We start from the raw sequence: 21,149 nt of genomic DNA on the forward strand, positions 1-21,149 counted from the left end.
AGCTTTCTTCCCCATGCCTCCAGCACCCAGCATGCTGTTTGTAGAGTGTGCCATAGCAAAGACAGCACAACATAGAATTAAGCACAGAGTGAAATTATAGCCTGCTGTCGCAAATACTCAGTATAGCTTTTTGGGTCAGGATATTTGATCCAAATTTTAAAGCAGTGCATACCTAATTGATAGTATTAGTCTGGATAAATAACTAATCAGGATAAATATTTTCTGGTTACCTAAAGCCAAAGTCACACAGGTGTCTCAGATTTCATCCAGCGACAGCAAACAACCTCCAGCAACCACTCACCAACTGGTTGGGGAATATACACCCTAGTGACCAGATGTTGCCAGGGGGGTCTCCAGCTGGTCTCTAGGCTTGTGTTACTGGAGCCTAAAATGCCCCTGCCGTACCCCTTTGACAACACAAACAACCCAAAATTAGAAAAACAAAGAGCGCTGCTGTAGCTTAAAGACGACATTTCAGTGGAAGTGATTATTAGTAGATATATCTGAGCCACTCTGAGCCGCTTCAATCTTTTTACACTCAAAGTCTTCACTGTGTATCGGAGCAGAACTCTTAAAGAGTCTGTATACTTTCACTCAACCTTGACCTCATAAATAAACGTCTCTCCACATCAGCAAGCATCCAGTAAGCAACAGTCACCTGTCAGTGTTTGTGCTGCATTTGCTGCACCGCGTTGGCAGCCATGTTTTCCCCATACATCAGGGTCGGATTAAACGCCATCAGAACCAGCAGCGCGAGTCTATTTTTAAAAGCTGTGTGTGAGGTTAATGCAGAGTTTTTGGATTGCGTGTGTTTGTTTGTGTGTGATGCGCTGAAATTATGTGTAACCAATATCACATTTACTGCTGTGTGTGTGTGTGTGGCTACATTAGCAGATGTGTTTGGCTGGAAGTCATTTATATGGTAATGATGTCATTTACCTCTGAAATGCATCTTCCTCAACACTGCCAAATAGGGCTTATCCATATTGGCAAAGCTGCTGTGTGTGTGTGTGTGTATTTGCTTTCTGGAAGCATAGCATGGGGTTGCAACATCTGCATCCTGTAATATATCAAGATAAATTGTATTTGCAAGTGTTTGTTTGTGTGTGCGTGCACAGTGGTTTGTTTACCTTATGTTGATAGGAATGTGAAATTTCCAAGGTTTTGCGGGGCAAATGCAGAAGTCATTTGACCAGAGTGCCTGCAGCTACACAGCCTCACTTCCCTTTTGCTGATGGGCAACAGCACATGTGCACACACACAACACACAAACATACCACTTACGTTTGATCAGGCGACATGCAATCTAAGAGCGCTCCAGGGTGCATATGACGTCACCTTTCCTCAGCCACCGCGCACACATACATACCGCAGTCCCGGGGAAATAACGAAGACGTTGGCGAGCTCTGAGGGTGACAGACAGACAGCAGGAAGTGATCCTGCCTGAAGATTTGACCCAACGAGCCCCAGAGCACCCTCATTAGAACACCAGCCCGCCCCCGACCCAACCTTGCGTGTGCATGTTTGTATTTGTGTGCTCGGTCTGCCAGCCTCTCACTGGTATCCACAGGCCTTAAATAACCACGCAGAGCCTGTTGCTTTTGCGATAACTATCATTAACATGCTGATTACAGGTCTGGGCATCTTAAAATAACACATACACACTGGGGCCGTGGATCAATACTTGCATGCTGGGGTAATGATGGGTCTGCCTGGCCTGCACAGATGAGAGAGATGATGCATTACGCGGGATGGAGGGAGATGTAGTGAGAGGAGAGCAGAGGAGGAGGGGCGAACAGCTGAAAACGAGTGAGACAGAGAGGTGAAGACGGATGAATGAAGAGTGATGACGACGGCGATTTACAGGCAGGCTAAAAGTCTGTTTAGTACGGTATAAAAGTGCAGTTTACACGTGGCCAGCGACAGTGACCACACACACACATGTATGAACAAAGCAAACACATGGAAACAAAAAGCCACAGCACAAAGTTGTTGTTGCATTAAATGAAAATCAGTCTGCCATAAGATGGGATCAATGGGATGAAAGAGGATGAGAGAGAGAGAGGCAGGGAAAGAGGAGAGATGTATTGTAGAGGTCTTGATAGATTAGTATATCTGTCTTTTGTCATCCCTCATGATTTCTGCCCAGAGGCAGCGCGGCGAACAAACACACTCGCACACACGCCAGCCGTAGACAAAGATGTCCATTTACAATGTACAGTGGCAGAACAATTGGTCGGGTCCTTTAGTAAGTCAAATAACATCGGAAAATAACGCGTGACCGTGCAGTTTGTGCTGGATTTATATAGCGCTGTCCATCTGCTGCAACCATAGTACAAAACATGGACGCAGCTTTTGCATCTGGCCTGCTTTTAACCTCCATTCTCTTTATGGCCAGCAGGGGGCGACTTCTATGGTTGCTTTTTTTTATTTTGGAAAATAACTACCACAGACCCGTGCAGGTGTTTGCTGATTCGCCTACTTCTCAAGTCGAGCGAAAGACTGTATATAAAAGAGGGATCTGATAAGTAATGCGCCACAAACATGCATTGTTCCTATCTGCCTGCAGGGGGCGGCCTCTGTGACTGTAAAAAGAAAGCCAGTTGTGTCCTTGAGTTTCGACTCTTTCTTAATAAAACGTTTAAATTTAGTCAGTTTTTTTCCCATGTGGAGTAAAACGGATGACAGTGCAGGGTATTCTGTAGAGGAGGCCCACTTTATGATTGGTAAATCGCCAGAGTGCAGCGTCCTCGGTTTCTCGGGTCGGTCCATCAGATGGTGATGGCTGAAAAACATCAACTTGAGGCTTTAAAACAAGAATTCACAAACCAGTGTCACAGTGTTGTGATGTCTCCTTCCATTTTTTTTTACACCTAACATGAATGTGGCCTTTACCTGTAAGAAACCTTGTTTTTTTTGTACTATGATAACAGGCTGGCTGCACTGTCATTGCTTTTTTTTTTTTTTACTCAGGTACAGCTGTAAACAAAAACAAGAGCAGAAAACACTGTTTTGAGGTATACTAATTCCTCCACTCGGTAACCTATGATAAAGTAAGTAAATGATCTCTTTGCTGAAGTGCGAGCGCGTGTTTGTGTTTTCTCACACACGCTTGGATCTTGCATTTGTTTCCTACGTGCTGCACGCAGCACACCGGATTGGACTTTGTTCTTTCCAGGTCTGGTAGAGATGTGTGTTTAAGCAGTGTAAACACACGCGTGTACGCTCAGACGCAGTCAAAGAATCACAGCAGCGAGACAACAGCCGTCTACTACTGCATGACCTAGTTATGCACACGGGAAAATTAGACAGGGGATGGAAACGGCAGCCTTTCATCCAGACACCATCCTGCTCGTGTCTCAACAGGTGATATTATAAAGGCCAGCTGATCAATTGTTTGATGAGTCCACAGGGAAGCTGGTGCATATTGCCTCCTCTAAATAAATTGTAGAGAATGATCTGATCTGGTTTCTTGACCTTTATTTAGCCTAAAGGACACGATAATATTGGTATATTTGTATTTATAAAGACTTAAGAGCTGCTATTTGTACCCAAGACCTTTTATAGACCTCAGTCAGGCTCCAACCTTCAAATCTCGCTAAAGCTTAATGATTTGTCTTGTGTTTGGGAGAGTTCAAAGACTGTAAAACACTGTATTTGATATTCCTAATGCACACTTTCCATCATGTGCCTTGGTTGTTTGGCCTCACTTTTGTAGCCATTGTCTGTTTTTGTTATGCTCGAGTTTATGTCACGAAAACAATTCACTTTGTTGGTTTGGTAAAATAAAGTTTAAATAAATGAAAAGGTCGAGTTTAAGTAGAAGAGCAAGTGGAGCTTGGATGTGAGAGACTCCATTCCACCCAGAAAGGCGCACACACACACACACACACACACACACACACACGCTGACACACACACACACCATTCAGCATGTCCTCTGGTCAACACATACTCCTTCAAACCGATGCAGCCAGTGAGATTCTGGTGTCACTGCCAAGTAGCCATCAGGGCCCCTCCACTCGCTGCCACAGTGATCTGTTACCATAGCAGCCTCTCTCTCTCGCTGTAGTCCATGCTCGCTCTACCCCTCTCGCTCTCGCTCTCTGTCTTCCCCCCCTCAGCTCAGAGGCACCACTGTAGAGAGCAAAAACTGGTGAAAAGGAGAGGGGAGAAAGCTGTCGTTCCTGCTACGAGAGCATCCATAAATCTGTGCGCGCGTGCACGTGCACCAGTCTGCCCTCACGACAGGCTCTGGCGGCGGCAGAAGCCGACTGGGTTTTGACACAGCCAATCGTACTCTCGCCTTCTGTGGCACATCGCCCGGCCGAGCCAATCAGAGAAGATCGCATGTAGCGCACGCAGATACACACATAGCGCGCACTCGGGTACAGACAAACACTGACACTACATACTTTGTTTTTTGGGCTGCAGATGTCATCCTCAACACGAAACATAGGTGGAAACTTGCCACCTGTGTCTTTGATCTTTCTCAATCTGTTCTTATGTGTCAGTGTCTTTCTTTTCTCCTCACTTGCTCTCCTTCTTCCACTGCATCCCTGTCTTTCGTTTCTCGCCTCCTTTCTGCTTCTCACTCGGCCTGTTTGATGTTGCCCATGTTGCCTCGCTCGCTCTTTTGTTGTCGGGTCCACAGAGGACAGGTGTTGGACACAATCTGTCCCTATCTTACGCTCTTTCTCCTGCACATATACACACTGAAGCCTGGACACACACACGCACACAGCTGTCAGGCCCCTCCTGGTGACCATCTGGCCACGAAGCCAAGAGTCCCCCCCCTTCACTCCTTCTTTCACTTCTCTTTTTTTGCTCTTGTACTAATCTTTTTCATATAGCTGCAGGCTGGACTCCTATTGGATTTGCTCCCCCATGTAGCATGATAATAACAATGTAATAGACAATGACAATCCACCTTACAAGGTGACCAACAGATCAGAGAAATTAGCAGCCGCAGGCAGAAATGTAACAACAGAAATGTCCGTCTCAAACTGAGTCTCTGTCAATATGGACTTCAAATGTGATATTTCTGCTTCCCTACATTAAGACAGCTGCACGGTGCACAGAGTAGTGAACCCCGGTCAGATTGTATATTTGTGTATTTCTTCATTACAGATGGAGACAGAAGTATTGGTCCAAGTCTCCTGTCTTGAGAAACTTTGTGCAGGTTTTCATCAACATCAGCACTGACAGCTGACAGTTTTTTAGGCTTTAATCCTGGACTAACTAATAAGCCAGTTTGGTGACCAGGATGAGAGTACAAGCAGGTTTTACTGCCAATAAAGATCACAAAAGTAATTTGGACAAACTCTGTGCTACAGTTACACTTTATCAACACACCTGAATCAAATGATTAGTTCATTACCAGGCCTCTGAAGAACTTCAAGACATGTTGAGGAGGTCATTTGGCATTTTAAATCAGCTGTGTTGGATCAAGGACACATGTAAAACCTGCAGGACACCGACCCTCGAGGCCTGGAGTTCGACACTCCTGGTCTAGATCAGAACTGGCTTCTTAATCTTAGATTACAGCCTAGACATTCAATAATCATTTTATGACCCTTTTCACCTAGCTAATGTTCCAGTTATATCTATGTATTAGCTTTTTTTAGTAATACATGATAAAAAACATTCATTAGAACATTTATATTTAATAAAACCCACTTTTTCCTTTTAATTTTTACACTGTGAAACAATGCAAACCACAGTTTCTCTATAGCTTTATGCATGAATCTACAGAAAGTTTCAAACCAAAGCAGGTTTTTTGTTTTTCTTTGTTTTGTTGAAATATGAGGTAGAGGAGTTCATTTTCACTTATCATTTCACTTATTTGGAGTCAGAAGAGACTCAAAAATAATTTTATGTGAAACTATGCTGCTTATACTAGACCTTCAAAATATCATTAAAACTGTTGCCACTATACCTCCTTGAGCTGGCAGCCCATATACTAGAGTCTCCACAGCATGATCCTACATTCAGACCACTTTCTGTGTGTCACTGCCCTCACACTCTCCTCGTGTTTCATGTCTAATCCCTGCGCTGTCCTGGGCCAAACATGGCCCAAAAGTCATGAGCTGGTCGGCATGGGTTACAGCCAGATGTGTCCCAAATGTCACCACACACCTAATATCTGGTCTTGGTAAAGTCAGCCTGTCGTTTCTGTGTTAAATCTACGCTGTAGGTACATAATAGCAAACCCTTCTGAAACCCACCATCTCTGTAGAAATGTAGCTACGTCGTGCCAACCGAGCCCCCATCACAGGCTTGACATGAACTCAGTGCAGAAGTATAAATAAAGCTTGAGTCAGTGTTGTCATCAACATTCATCTATCTAGGAATTTACTAGCTTTAAATTTAGCTAATTTGCCAAACTCTGATCAAAATCTGGTGCTGTAGTATATCCGCAGTCTTATTCTTTCAGTCTCTACCCAGAGCTCGTGAGCACAGGCCAGGGTTGGAACGTAGATCAACCTGTAATGTACGTGCAGCTCTCTCCTCGCCACAGCAGACAAGTACCATCCTTCTCAGTGTCCCGCTCGACTAAGAACAAGACCCCGACATAAAAGCTGCTTGACTTGGGGCAGCAGCTCATCCCTGACCTGCAGTGGTCACTCTGCGCTTCTCTGGATGATCACAGACTTTACGATCGTCGATCTTCTGCTTCACACGCAGTTGACAACCAATCCAGTGCAAGCTGGAGGTCAATGTCTGATAAAGGGAAGAGAATTACATCATCTGCAAAAATGCTGAGATGATATCCTGAAACCTGCGCTGGCAGAGACCACCCTCACCGTGAACAACTCTGACGTTGTGCCGTCAGTGTGAACCCGAGTCCTGCTACGGCAGTAGCAGAACTAAAAACCATCTAAAGTTAAATACACACTGCAGGCAGTTAGAGCATATTTGCCTCATGCTAGGCTCAGGGCATGCTGGTGTGTGACAGGAGGAGCAAACAGTTTCTAGCTTCCTGTCTGTGTTTCAGGAGCAAACGCCTTTTTCAAGTCGATTTTCCAGCGTAGCGGAGCGCGGTCACATCAGCAGGTGGGGGGTCATTCTCAGGAGGGTCGTTGCTCGTCGGATTAGGACTCACAGTGTAGCAGGACCACCTCTAATTTTCATGTGCTTCATGAGCAGAGCACACAGCCGTCTCAGATAGACGGCTGGTGACGTCTCCAACATCCAGATAACGAGGCTGGAAAGTATAATAGTTTTTTTTTTAATTAAAACTGCATATGCTGAATTTGGTGCTCTTGACATGAGTTTTTAAAAAGCAATAATCCAAACAGAAATGGAAAACGATGATGTAACGTCATTAGGAAAAGTAAGAAAACCCACCTGTGAGATACGGTAAAAACTGTACCTCTGGGGTCTGCGTGGACCCCGGCCGGTAGGATGAGAATTAAAGATGATATTTATAAAGGTAATTGTTCAACAGTTGGTGCTTATAAACTATAAACTGTAATTTCATGTGAGCAATCATCTCAACAGTTTTGTTTTTTGGTTTTTTTTATAATCGTCAGTGTCCCACTGAGCTGCACAACAATAATTTCATCATCACATGCAAAAATATCTCCCTAATTATGCCGTTATGCTCTGTGTATTTTGTCTGTTTCTTTCTCCTGTTCCTCCTCTGTTGTTCGTCGCTGCTGGTTGGACCCATGTTGTTGAGTAAGAGAGGAGAGGGGAGGAAGAAGGGAGGGGGACAGAGAGCGAGAGAGAGGGGGTGGATCTGTTGATTTACTAAAGACTCAAACACGACCAGTGTCCCCTCCCACACACCCACACTTCCTCTCTCTCCTCACCTCTCCTGTTCCCTCTCTCTCTCTCTCTCCCTCGCTCTCTGTGTCTCTCTGGGTCTCTCTCTCGGCCCCCACCCCCTCCTGGCGCGATGGTACAGCTCCAGAAACAGGAAGGAGCCGCAGCTCTATAAATAGAGAGGAGCAGCTCAGCCAGGAACCACACACACACACACACACACACACACACACACACACACACACACACACACACAGTTTCCCCTCTCTTGTCCCCTCATTTTCTCTCTCTCTCTCTCTCTCTCTCAGTGTTGCTTCTCTGCTCTCACTCTTTGCCCTCTTTTTTACTTACTTTATCTTGAGAATGTAAACACACACACACACACACAGACACACACTTGTAGCGATGCACACAGTCCTTGACTCGGAAGATAATTAGTTGTGCGTTCAATGCTAATGGTTTGTAAAAGTGTTTGTTAGCACACGTGACTCCTTAGCCTTCCTCATTTGTATTTTTACCCCCCCCCCCCCCCCCCCCCCGCCCCCCCTCCTGTCACTGCTCTCTCACACTCACACATATCAGGGTCTCTGTTATTGAGTCAGTGGGGTTGGAGGTGGAGGAGGGAAGATGGGGAAGGAAAAAGTGATGGGTTTCTCTGGCCTCTAGGTTTTTATGTCAGGTCAGCAGGTTTGAAAGTGCTGATGACACATGTGCACACACACTCTCTTGTTTCTTTCTGCGCACTAACACAACATGCAACATGCTCAGTGACAAACACCTGCTATAAGCTACACCACAGTTGTGTTTTTGGCGAGTGCTCTTATTGTTGTGATCCTTATTTAAGATGTGAGAGTTTGTCCTGAAACGTGGCACGTTTGAGTTGGATACATTTGAGTGGATGTAGCTTCCTCTTCTGTAGGGTGAAGACAACGCGAAAGAGCCTTAAATTTAAATTCTTTTTAATGGCCACAAGGGGGCGATAGCTGTGGTTTGCGGTCCTATAGAAGTCTATGGGAAAAAGGCCTTCTTCCCTGAAGTCTGTAAACACTTTCCTGATGATTTTATAGGCTCAGTCACACATTTCAGGTCACACTGAATAAAATAAGTCCATTTTGTAAATTCTGAGGGTTCCTGAGGGAACTGTTAGTCATTCTTCCACAGGTTCATCTCTGGAAACCTTGTGAGTTTTACTTCCTCAGACTCTCGTTGTTTAAAGGTTCCTTTTTAGTGATCTTGGCTCAAGCTGAATAACACATGAGTTAGTTTTATGTAGTTAGCAGAAGCCAAAATCATAGTTAGCCCAGCCCTAGGTAGTGCTCCTGTAACCATCCCTGAGGCAGTAGCATGCTTGTCCAGCAACAGGAACTAAGTGGTTTTAAAGTTTTGGTTGATCCTTTTTAAATGTACAACTTCCAAAGGCAAGTTTTTCTTCAGTTCAAAGACTTTTGAGTTTCTGCACGAAACAGCAAAGGCTAGACTGACGTCGTTGCACATAATCTTGTTATTTTTTTCTAGCTGAAAAAGAGGAATTACATCTGTGAACGTGTGCAGAATATTGAATCTAGGGGTGGAAAAAGTGGGTTGATTTAAAAAAAAATAGTAAAAAGAAAAAAAAGGTGTTTAGAGGATTAGAAGTGTGTGTGTGTGTGTGTGTGTGTGTGAGTGTATTGAAATCAGGGGTGTAGAGGTCCCCCGTGTACAGGAGGCAGACTGGCAGGCGCTTTCTCACACATACACCCTTTTCTGGGACGGCAGCCAAATGTTTCTTTTGTTTGTACCTTCCTCTTGTCACTTGGAGTTTTCTGTCCTTCACTCACACAGACGCTTTGTTTTTGTCCATTTAATGCTCCGATTTTTGGGATCTGGTCAGTAAAAAGCCAACGACCGTGTGTCTAAAAAGATTCACATATAAAACGAGTGTAAAGGATTAGAAGGTGAGAACTGTACAGGCCAGTGTTTCACACACACAACTTGACTTTTCCCCTGAATGTGAGAAGAAATCAAAGTCGGTGGTTTGTTCCATACATTTCCGGTCCATGTACACGTTTTGCATGTCAGCATGAGAGTGGTCGCAGTTTGAAACCAAACCCTTACACTGCTCATCTAAGGACCAAAGTTTCCTTCTGGTCCAGAACCAAGCTCAAGTCTCTTATTATCGACAGGTGTTTCCAGCCAAGCAAAGCCCCCGTATGTCAGGAACATTCATGTTAAAGCTGTCCTGAAGGCTTTCGGTGTCTTGCTCAAGGACACTCCAGCAGGATGGATGCTTGCTGACGTGTGCTTGAACCAGTGTCATTGACTGGAAGGACATACTGTCACGTACTCCTGCCTGTTTTCACACGCTCCCGTTGTTTTCACTGAAATTCAACAGGAAGACTGCGTATCATAAAAGTTAACTCCACGTCTAAAATCCCTCCATCTGTATGTGGAGTGTCAACCTCTCAGTCTTGCAGCGAGCCAAAACCAGACCCTCTTTTCACTTTGCCTCTGGTCACATATAGAAAATGCAAAGAGGGGGATTGTGAGATATCACAGCAAACACTAACTTCTCCTCGGCAGCTGCTCCCGGTTTCTTTTAAAAAGAGCCAGCCAGGAAACCACTGAAGTCATCTGTCACTTTTCTATAGAGGATATGAGGATCAATAGAAGTGTAGCCGTGCTGCAGCTTGTGTGAAAAACTTAACATACATCTCACAAACAAGTGCGGTAACAAATGTTTTTTCTCTCTGTACGCCTTTGTGTCTCCTTGACAATGTTCGTGGTGAAGTAATACCAACAAATACATTTAAATAAGTTTTTTCCACATAATATTTACATGCAGTAAATATTATGCGAAGAGAACATAGAGAACAGTCTGTGTTGCTCCAGATGTGTTTACCTTACATTATCATTGCAATATAGAACCGCACAAAAACACGTGAATAAAATCCACTATTTCAACAGAATAGGCATAAAACTGGGATATAGATAGTGACTTTACCCACTGGTTATGACAGTTGGGCTATAAAGTCTACAATGATGTTGGATGTGAAGAGGGGGTTGGATGAACCGCATGCTCATTGACTTGTGAGTGAACTAAGTAGCTCCTTAGATTGCCATGACCTGGATGACTGAGAACCTTCACAGACGACCTTTGAGTGAAAACTCCAAAAGTGGATTCTGTTCATCTGGACGTAGCATTTTCAATGGGAGAAAACGCTACGTCCAGATGAACAGAATCAACTTTTGCAGATTTACTTACCTGGATGATTGAGGATGCATCAAGACCCTTTGAGTGAAAAGTTATTAGCCAGTGCCCATTCCTGGATAATCCTCCTTTCATTTATAAATTATTTTATTTACTGTCTTAAAACTAACAACTGAGCCAATAAAGTTTTAAACTGCTCACTGAGGTCACAGTGGAGCAGAGGGTTTTTTGGGACTTTTATGTTTTCAACCTTATTTTTTTGTAACTCGAGCAGTCGCCCCCTGCTGGTTATGAAAATAAGTGCAGATTTCACTCATTCTGGTTTTGGTATTACATTTCAGACAAAGAATCTACATCCGTCTTTCATAGTGTCTATGTTTAGCCGTAGATGCTATGGAAACATCTACAGTAGGAGAACCACAGGAGTCGCCCTCTGCTGGCCGTTAAATAGAATGCAGGTTCAAGGCACTTTTGCACTGGCTTTGCGGTTCAGATCTAGAAGCTCTTTTATTTTGTCTGTGGTAGGCACCCAGTTAGCATTTACAGAGTCAAATTTATACAACAAAACTGAGATTTTACTGGTGACTTATTATCTTGTCAATTAAATGGGAGAAAGAAATATCACACTATTCAGCTCGTCTAAAAGCCAGAAACACTAAAACTTGAAACTGCAAAGCACAAAACAACAGGGAAGCTGTCATCAGTTTATCAGGAGAAGCTGACAAACATGGTGCCAAATCAGCTGAAGAGTACCTTGGAACTTCAAAAGAGCACTGAATCTCTAAAATGGTCATTTCAAATTAAAACCCTGATCAGTGTTCACTTGGAACTGTTCAGCTATTCTTTGGACGTGACTACTCACCCCATACAGGTTTCTGATGTGCTAGCTTTACATGGCAGAGTTTACAGTGAACCTTATTATAGTTTATTTTTTAAAGTGCTTAAAAAGTCTGATAGGTAGACGAAAGCAAGGCTGACAGTAAAGTACGTTTTATATGAGGTGGCGCCATCGGAGAATATTATCAAAAGAGGAATTAAGGACACATGTAATAAAGACTGTTCCAAGCAGGAGTGAATGCAGATCTACTTTGAAATTTTTGCACTGACCCTTGATTTTTGTCGGCCGCAGAATGTTTGAAAACCGCCGTATAACAGCCTGTTAGACAGGTGATGGTTTGAAATTTGGTGGTTACAAGCCTTTAGCCATCCGCCCATTATTACCACACCACACACACACAAGCACACAAACACATTTCCTTATTAAAGACCTGTTTGATTTAATTGACTCATTTCACAGTCTAGTGGGCCAGACCAGGAACAACCACACTCTCACAAACACACTCAAAGCGTGGCACACACAGGCCCGCACCAGGGAAAACAAGTGAAATTTAAATTATGGCTGATACTCATGCGTCTGTTTGTTTCAGTGGGTGCAGAAATGTAACTACTTGAACACACTCGATCCACAGGGTGTAATTCCTCTCTGCAGCCTCACTTTACAGAGCCTTTGTCTCTCCTCATAGACAGGTGTGCAGGTGTACTCGCTTTTTGGACGGGCTCGCTAAATCTTCACCGCTGTGGTTTTAGCGTCAGTTCAAAAAAAAAAAATAAAGCTCTGCTGGTTCCTTTGTGCTGTGGACTCGGCTGCTGAGTTCATGGATCAGAGATACTGACAAGAAAATCATTAGGTGTGCTAGAGGTAGCTTTGAGTTGCTCAAATACTGTATTTTTTACTATACAATAATCTAAGTGCTAGCAAAAATAAAGGTTATTCTTTTATTTTCTGTCTAACCAGCCAAGTGTTAAATCAGTGTGCAGCTTGGTGTGTTTGTGTCTCTGGGAGTTGGACTGTAAAGCGCCTCAGAAGCCAAAAAAAATCTCTTAAATGTGGCCTGCCATGTCATTTGCAACCAGAGTTGAATCAAAGTCCTTCCTCTTGCCTAACCTTCAATACCACAACCAGCATCCTGGGGGGGAAAGTGAGAACCAGATTTTCGGTAGTTAGCACTGGTCTCTTACTGCCCAAAATGTTCTGGCTGGGCATAAATAAATAAAGTGCTGGATAAACACATGACAAAAAAAAGGAGTCTGTTTCTATACACCTCATTGAGACCCATTCAGAGCGGAATCTCAACTGGCATGTGGTTACATGTTATTCCCATTACAATGCTTTAAACCTGCATTCTTTCTAATGGCCAGCAGGGGGCGACCCGTGTGGTTGCCAAAAGAAGTCCGGTTGTATAGAAGTCTATGAGAAAATGACGCTGCTGCACACTTGATTTATGACCTTATTAAACATTTTCCTGATGGGTTTTTGGTCTCAGTTGCTTTTTCAACTCTTATACCGCAGGGTCTTCATTTTCTTATGTGTGGCCAGATTTATAGTGAAATATCCAGCAAGTCTTAGCTATTTCTGAGCCAGATTCAGATAAGTAGTGCCAGTGTGGACTGGGTTTTGGCTTTAAAAAAGCACTACTGTCACTATTTACAAATTTACTGATCTACTAACGTTTGCAACATGCCATTTACTGCTATTTAATGATGTTTAACCCTGAAAACATGTCTTAATTAATTTTGACATTGAAATAAACTGACTGTGCCTGTGTTTAGAAATCAGTGCAGCTTTTGTAAGTCACCTGTAAAACCGAGCACGCCTATGAGCACTATTTGCGGATTGTTATCACACGCTTAGTTTCCAGAACTAAGATGGCCAAAATGGTCAAGTTGAAGTTTACAAACCAGTGGGTGACGTCACGGGGAGTACGTCCGTCTCTCGTGTGCAGGGACAGGTAAGAAAAGCGGGAGTGGAGGAAGAACTGACTTGCAAAGGAAGGTGTGATGAACAGCTTCGTGGCATTGATGAAATGTGTTGCAGTTATTTTTCACAGAAGATGCCACTGTTATATGTCTTTTGGTTAGGTGTATCTTCAGTGATGTTGTCGTAGTAGCAATAAATGAGTCTCATTTTAGAGACAAATGATTTCACGTTTTTTTCCCCCTTAGATTAAGAAACATGAAGCTAGCTACCTTCACATATAGTTTGTAATTTGAAATAAATACCCCGAACTGTCTCGACGCGGAGTCGTTCCTTTAATGCTGGGACTCGAATTTGATGCAATGCTTAAGTTTCCAGAAGAGCGAGCCAAAGAAAGGAAGGAGGGAAGAGAGAGAGGAGGAGAGGGAGGGAGAGAAGGCAGGGTGTCGGAGAGTGAGTAAGTGAGCGAGAGGAGGAGAAGGAAAAAGGAGGAAGACGAAGAAGACGGAGGACGCTGCGCACAAAGCACCAGAGCAGCAGGTTGCTATAACAACAGCACCTTAGTGGCTCCATCTCTGTCTCTCTTCTCTGCCTCCCTCTCCTTCTCTGATCACCCTCTCATCGTTTGCTCCCCGCTGTCATTTGGAGCGCTATGCCTTTCCATCAAGCCACCTATCTAGCCCCCCCCCCTCCACACCTCTTTCTCTGCTTCACCCTTTCTCCTCCTCTTTCTCCTCTTCTTCATCTTCATGTTCTGGTAGCTCCTCCGCTCAAAGGAGAAAGACCATCTGCCTGACAAATAAATCCCTTCTTCCTCCTCGCGAGCGTGCGTGTCTCTCTCTTTCACCTTTGTCTCTCCTCGCTTTTGTCGTTCTCCCTCTGTCTGTTGTGGGAGCAGGCAGAGGAGCAGTCAGCAGGTGTTTATGTCAAAGAATACAGGAGGCAAAACAAGCAGCGCTCTCCTCCTTTTTTTTCCCTCTCCTGTCTTTAGTCTTTTATATTTTTTTTATTTTTTGAACTCCAATGCTCTTTTCTTCCCTCTAGCTCTCGCTAACCACTCCAGCTTGATTAAACTACTTCAAAAATCTTTGTCTATGAGTCTCGATGTCATCTCTCTTCTCGCGGCCTGGATTCTTTCTCTTACACATGCAAACGCTCCTCCATTCCTCTCGATTCCGTCGGCTTCAAAGGTATTTCATTGCTGTGATTGTCAGAAAGAAACGCTGCTAGGTTCAGTGTGATTCACAGGTTTAATTAGGTTGTTAATTGTGCTAAAATAAAAGAAATTTGCTACAGTGAATACATAAAGTATTTTGCACCAGCACCGGATCCTTTCACGTTCCCTCGGGCAGCAGCATGCTGACTCCCCGAGCAGGCAGGACCACAGTGCTTTGGTCTGGTCTCCTCTTTTTTTGTTTCCTTTGTTTCTTTCTCCAGATTCACGATCCTATTAAGAAGGTTAAATGTTTTTTTTTGTGTGTGTTTTTTTTTTTAAGTGGGTGTGTATTTAAAACCTGTACGTGTGTGTGTGCGTGTGTGGGAGGGTGCGACAGTTCACACCACCTGGATAATTATGGGAGTTTTTATAGGTGGGCTTTGAAAGACGAGTCTGTTATTACCAACATGAGTCACTGGCATTTAGGGAAAGCCTGTAACACACACACACTCAGACACACAAACACACACAGACAGAGGAGGCCTGAATTATTTAAACCCATTGATTGCAGGACCACACACACACACACACACACACTGAAATCGTGTCGTGACAGTGGAAACGCGTGTTTTCCTTTTTTTTTTGTTCCTTAGTTGTTGCTTTAATGGCTAAAAGATCAACACACACACACACAGACACACACACAGATGCATACACTGTAGTTTCTTTTTTGGTTGCCAATACTAATACTGTTTATCATGTCATGAAGATAATTATGCTGACTGTCAGTCAATGTGGAGAGCAGAAGAGGAACCTCTAGCACACACACACACACACACTGCAACATGAAGCACACATCATCCTTTTTTTTTTACTTTCTTGGTTTACTGGAGTGTGAATGTGTGCGTGTGTGTGTGTGTGTGTGTGTGTGTGTGAGTGTGTGTGTGTGTGAGTGTTTTCCTGCCAGCTTGAATGGGTCCACCTCCGGGTCAGAATACAATCTGAATATATTTTGTCTGTTGTTCCATCTGAATAACAAAGAGCTAAGTGCGCATTTGCACACATACACGTATCGGTGGTGCTTCCATTGTGTACGTGTGTGTGTCTGTGTGTGTGTTTGACTCTTTCACATGCGACAGTGGAGAGTGTGGATTTTACAAAATATTTTGCGGCTTCTGAGCTGAGGAGGCTGTTTGAAATGTAGATGTGCAGGCGGCACGTGCTGTATAAAAGACTTGTAAAAGGCTCCCATCCACGCGTGTTGGTGAGTCTTTGCATCTTTGTTCAAGCAGCTTTTCTACACGTTGATAACAACCACTATATAAAACCATTAATGCAATATAAAATTACAGCTGTTTTCTATACAAACCATGGGTGAGGTCACCATCCTGAACTCCAATCCTACGCCATCAGAATTTGTATTTATTAGGAATTGTTCTCTCAAATCAGGTGACAAATAACAATCAAGACAGGAAGCGATTAGGTGTGATTTCGCAACCAGAGAATGCAGAAAGTCAATGATATTTAGCAACTTGAGAAATAAGCGCTGATGATGTGAAGTGAGGCAGGTTGGTCTCGATTTGAACTCTTCTCAAGTTCAAAGCTGATTCCAAATTCAAGAGAAGCAGACATCTCCAAAACAGTCTCGAACAGAGGTCAGAGGAAGAACAGGTACATTCGATTTGAGGGTGACCTGTCCCTTTACGATTGTAAAGATGGAAGTATTTATAGCATCCGGTCTTTGGACATGAAATTGAAAGTGAAGCCATGACTAAAAATGATAATCTTTTTGATTGAATCCTGCACTATTTCTAAGGTTTGTGTGGGAGCATCAAATTTGTACCCTGGGAACCTTTCATAAATGAGGTCCCCGCTTCCCATTCGTCATTTTAATAGCATCAGCTATTTTTCTGCCAACTTCATTAGGGTTTGAAATTAACAGGAGTTGGGGGTAAAATTGAGATTGAGAGTTTATTAAATTGCACAGAAATTGCACAGGAACCTAACTTGTTATTCTCTTTGCCTCTTTTTTTTTTTCATGGCAATTTGATTCTTGCACATTTCTTAGCGTTTACTTGCGTCTGCGTTGTGCCCGCTTCTTTGTTTAATCTCGCATGGGCAGTGAATGCATTCAGCTTTGATTTAAACATGTGGCCATCATCTTTGTTGTTTCTTAACAACTCAATCTCGGGTGCTGTAGAAAATACATTCCTACTAAAATAGATCCACGTTCAGAGTTTTTTTTATCTTCGGGAAAGCAATGATAAAAGTATCACTGCTGCACTGAGCTGAAAGCCCTCTATCATCAGTCACACTCAGTTGTCAGCTAACTGTAAAACTCCCCCCTGCTGACAATTATACAGCAGAGTCTTCCCCGTCACCACTGCTCCATAAGACTGTCGATTTTTAACTGTATCCACTTGAAAAGCTCATTTTTGCTTTTATAAAAAAAAAAAAAAGGCCAAACTGGTGGGATTTTTTTTAGATTTTCTGCCTCTTTCTTTGTCTCGGGTGTCTCCTGCCATTACTCGGGTTATGTCACATGCCTCCGTACATCCTGTCCTCTCCCACACAGGTCTATGACAGTGATTACCTTAACTGCCAGCCAGCGTTTGTTAGCACCCCGTCGTTATCTTATGCTGTGAGACACGGAGCGGCGGAGGCTTCCTACAGTAAGATGTGGGGCCGATGTTAATAATGGGCCAAATACTCCAGATGTTCCTTTGACGTTTCTTTACCTCCTCGGAAAAACAAATGCTGGTATTGTTCATCAGGAGGGCTGCTAGCCTTCTCTTGTCTTTCCTCCTGTTTTAGTTACTTTGTTTGGGATTAAAACTTTATTCAGGTTAGCTGTCATGAATGTTTTTACTGGCAGAGGGCTCTGATGTGTCTGAGATAGATCAGATTCTGCAGATCAGCAGGTTTATCGAACTAAAACTAGCTGTGCAAAAACAAAATAAAAATGCGACTTTTATAAAAAAGAGAATTAACTGATAACTGTGTTCTTACAAAACTGAAAAAAACATATACAGGAAATGTCTTTTTCAGTTTGTTCCACTATGTCATCACATCCTTGACTATCAGGGTTTTCTCTATTATTCTAAGAGAATTTTGGTTTTTGTGTGCTGATAAAAGCTGGTCAGTTCTTTCCTCACAGACACCAGCCATGATTTCTTAAAAGAAATGCAGATTTTATTGTTCACTTTTGTGCTTCACCTCAGTTCACCATCTTTGGCCCAGTGAAGCTTTTCTGAATCATGTTCATATGATCATTTTCTTTATACGATTTTAACTTTTGTGGATGCAGTGTGAAATGATGCTCACTGACACTGGTTTTAAGAAGTGTTCATGAGCCCTTGCAGTTACTTCCACTACAAAATCCTGTCTCTTTTTATCGCAGTTTGGCCCGGGGCAGCTCAGTATTGTTTTCCAGCCTAGTCCCTCACATGCAGAGATTTCTCTGAATCATTTATTGATATTATGTATTCTTTCCTGTTTTGCGTTCTTCTTAAATCATGAACTATTTGCCCACAGTCTTTCGCAGAGCGTTGAACCCATCTCCACCTTTGCTTCTGGAAAAGTTTGCTGTGGCTTCCCCAACTCATTGTTGCAACGCAAAATTGGCATTTATATTTTTTTACAGCAAGTAATTTGACAGTTTTGCCATTTGATATGGTGTTTTTTTTAAATACAGGCTTTAACTCTTTTCCAAATTGCTCACTTTTAGTAGCGTCTGAACATATTTGGAAAAACACTTGTTGTGAAATCAATTTCTAAGCATAATATCTTCGCCCTGTCTTCCACTTGACCAAAGAGCAGTTGCAGAGAGCAAACACCACATTAATTTTCGCTTACAGACTCATCACCACCACTGTGTATATAGCACTGTCATCATGACAAATTGTGTGAGTAAATGCGGCAACGCTGTGATAATTTACTTAACTTTAATTTTTTCATGTAAACTGAATGTTCGAATGTTCATTATCTTGTTCCATTTCAGAACGAGCACTTTAATGTAATTTTGGACACCACTTTGCACTCTCCTGTTTTTTTTCCTTTTTTTGTCATTTTAAGTGCTCTGAACTGTTGTCTCACTTACATGATTTTTTGTGCAGAAAGATTACTCTAATTCTCGGGTGGGTTTCTACCATTAATCGTCACGATAAAGATTAAAATATATCCACAGTGTAAAGTTGATATTTAAAAGAATTTCTCCCGAGGCGAGTGTTGGGAAACATGCCCTGAAACCCTCCTACAGGATTTACATCTTTTTCTGTGTTTTTTCTTTCTTTCTTTTTTTTTTTTTATTGCATCCGTGAAGAAATAGGGAACGTGGACTGAGAAAAATCCCTGGCCTGCACGCCTAATTTCAGAGAATGAATCCGAGCTTAACATGTAATTGATTTGTCTTGGTGATATTTTGATCTTCAGTACACTTACTTCCTTCCCTCCTTCTCATGACAGTTCTCTGTGTGTGGAGAGGAAGAAGCCTGTTGTTATATTGATTTGTATCTCATGTTGTGTTCATGATTAGCCCCCTGAAGACCACAGAAAAGTTCCTGTTACTAACACGTTCCATCTCTGGTGGCCTCCAGCTTTAAAGGACACTCATTGGGGGTTTTTTCTTCTTGTGTTCTGCTTTGAGTGGCTTTGCATAAATCATAGTTTCTTAAACTAGGCCGCGGTACAGCCATCCATTCTCTGAAATAAGCTACCTTAGCTCTGCTGTATTGCTAGCATGCTGTAGCGATAATCACAATCATAAGGTGATTATGGGGTTGCTTTCTGAATGTGAATTGATCCAAATGAGACCATCCTTCCAAACAGAAGATAAGACACACAAGATAACTTTTTAAAGTGGTCGTATTGAGCTTATTTCCAGGGTCACATTAGCATCCTTTGCAGGATTCACAGTTCAACATAGCACAGTCCCTCAGTCGATCCAGTGACTGAAATAAGCCACTGTATCTCTTCCCATTTAAAGCCAACTTTCTTCTAATTGGCTAGCTCTCAGAAGCAGGAGGCTTGACAAGCACTAGGTTGGAGCGTCTGTGCTTGAGATGGCTCTGTTGTGGACACCTCTTTCTGATAGCAAACAGTTCCAAGAGTAGAAAAACTTTTGGCTCACAGGGATTATTTGCACATACAGTTTGTGAGTATATCTAGACAACTGTAAATAACAAAAGTGTAATTCGGCCTCTTTACCATCTTTTATTTCTGTTTCAGCTCCAGGAGACTGTAAAGAGAAAACTGGACAGCGCACGATCGCCCCTCAACGGAGACCAGAATGGGATCTGTGATGGAGGCAACTACTCGCCGACCACCAAACGGGTACGGAAGGAAGGCTCCAGCGGCATGGACTCACTAACAGGACTCCCTAATAACAATAATAACAACAATGTGCCGCCCATCTCTCCACTGCATCACCAAATGGACATTAAGCCCTTACACTGCGGGCCTAACACTTCTGCCGGTAACAACACTACAAACAGCAATGGGAACCATGTAGGCCGGACATCAGATGAGCTGGGGAAGAACGGTGGCAGCCACCTTCCAGACATGAAGCTAAATGGCTCACTGGACTTGGAGGACAGCTTCGGCCTCCTCAAAGACTTGAAACAGGAGCCCCTGGATGACGGGGGTGGAATGGAGTCGTCTGATCCCCAGTCTCTGTCCAATCAGAACAAGCTGTTCTCTGACATTAACCTCAACGACCAGGAGTGGCAGGAGCTGATCGATGAGCTGGCCAATACTGTGCCAGAGGACGATATGCACGACCTCTTCAACGAGGACTTTGACGAAAAGAAAGAGGCTGAGTTTGGCAGGCCGGCAAACAATCAGACGCCGGGCCCACAGGAAGCAGCCGGGAATACGACAACAGCGGGAGGGGGGGCCGCGTCAGCAGCACTGCCTCCTCCTCCACCTCAGCCTCCACAGGGAGGCCCACAGGTTCCCATGGGTTCACCACAGGTCAGTATCAAGAAAGTCAACACGATGTCCACTGGAAGGGGTATTTAACCCAAACTCATAATCTAAGTCATGACCACCTCAGGTGAATCAGACTTCTGTATTTATTTATATGATATATGTCTCTCACTGTTATTTCTGAAGATAAAATTATAGCTCTTAGAGCGCAGTCGCTGCTCTTTTAAGATTTCTTCACTGATTCAACTTTTTGATCCGATTGATTTAAGTCCAAACTGGTTTTAAACGACTAATACCTGAATGAAGCCGTTAATTATGTGATCAACAAGAAACAAACCTGAAGTGGTTTCTAAGTG

At 43.2% G+C, this 21,149-nt stretch overlaps 1 protein-coding gene across 1 annotated transcript in view; it reads left to right on the forward strand.

Moving 5' to 3' along the window:
• The window catches only part of maml3 (mastermind-like transcriptional coactivator 3), a 134,333-nt gene that overhangs the window by 40,347 nt on the left and 72,837 nt on the right, over window positions 1–21,149 (forward strand). Inside the window, exon 2 of the mRNA XM_085277947.1 lies at window positions 20,095–20,838. Coding sequence (XP_085134073.1) covers window positions 20,095–20,838 — 744 coding nt within the window. The remainder of the gene's footprint in view (window positions 1–20,094; window positions 20,839–21,149) is intronic.

The sequence above is a fragment of the Mchenga conophoros genome, linkage group LG6, assembly GCF_057382185.1.
Source record: "Mchenga conophoros isolate Kocher_MC1m ecotype Shallow Benthic linkage group LG6, M_conophoros_male_GT1.1, whole genome shotgun sequence".
NCBI classification, from domain to species: domain Eukaryota; kingdom Metazoa; phylum Chordata; class Actinopteri; order Cichliformes; family Cichlidae; genus Mchenga; species Mchenga conophoros.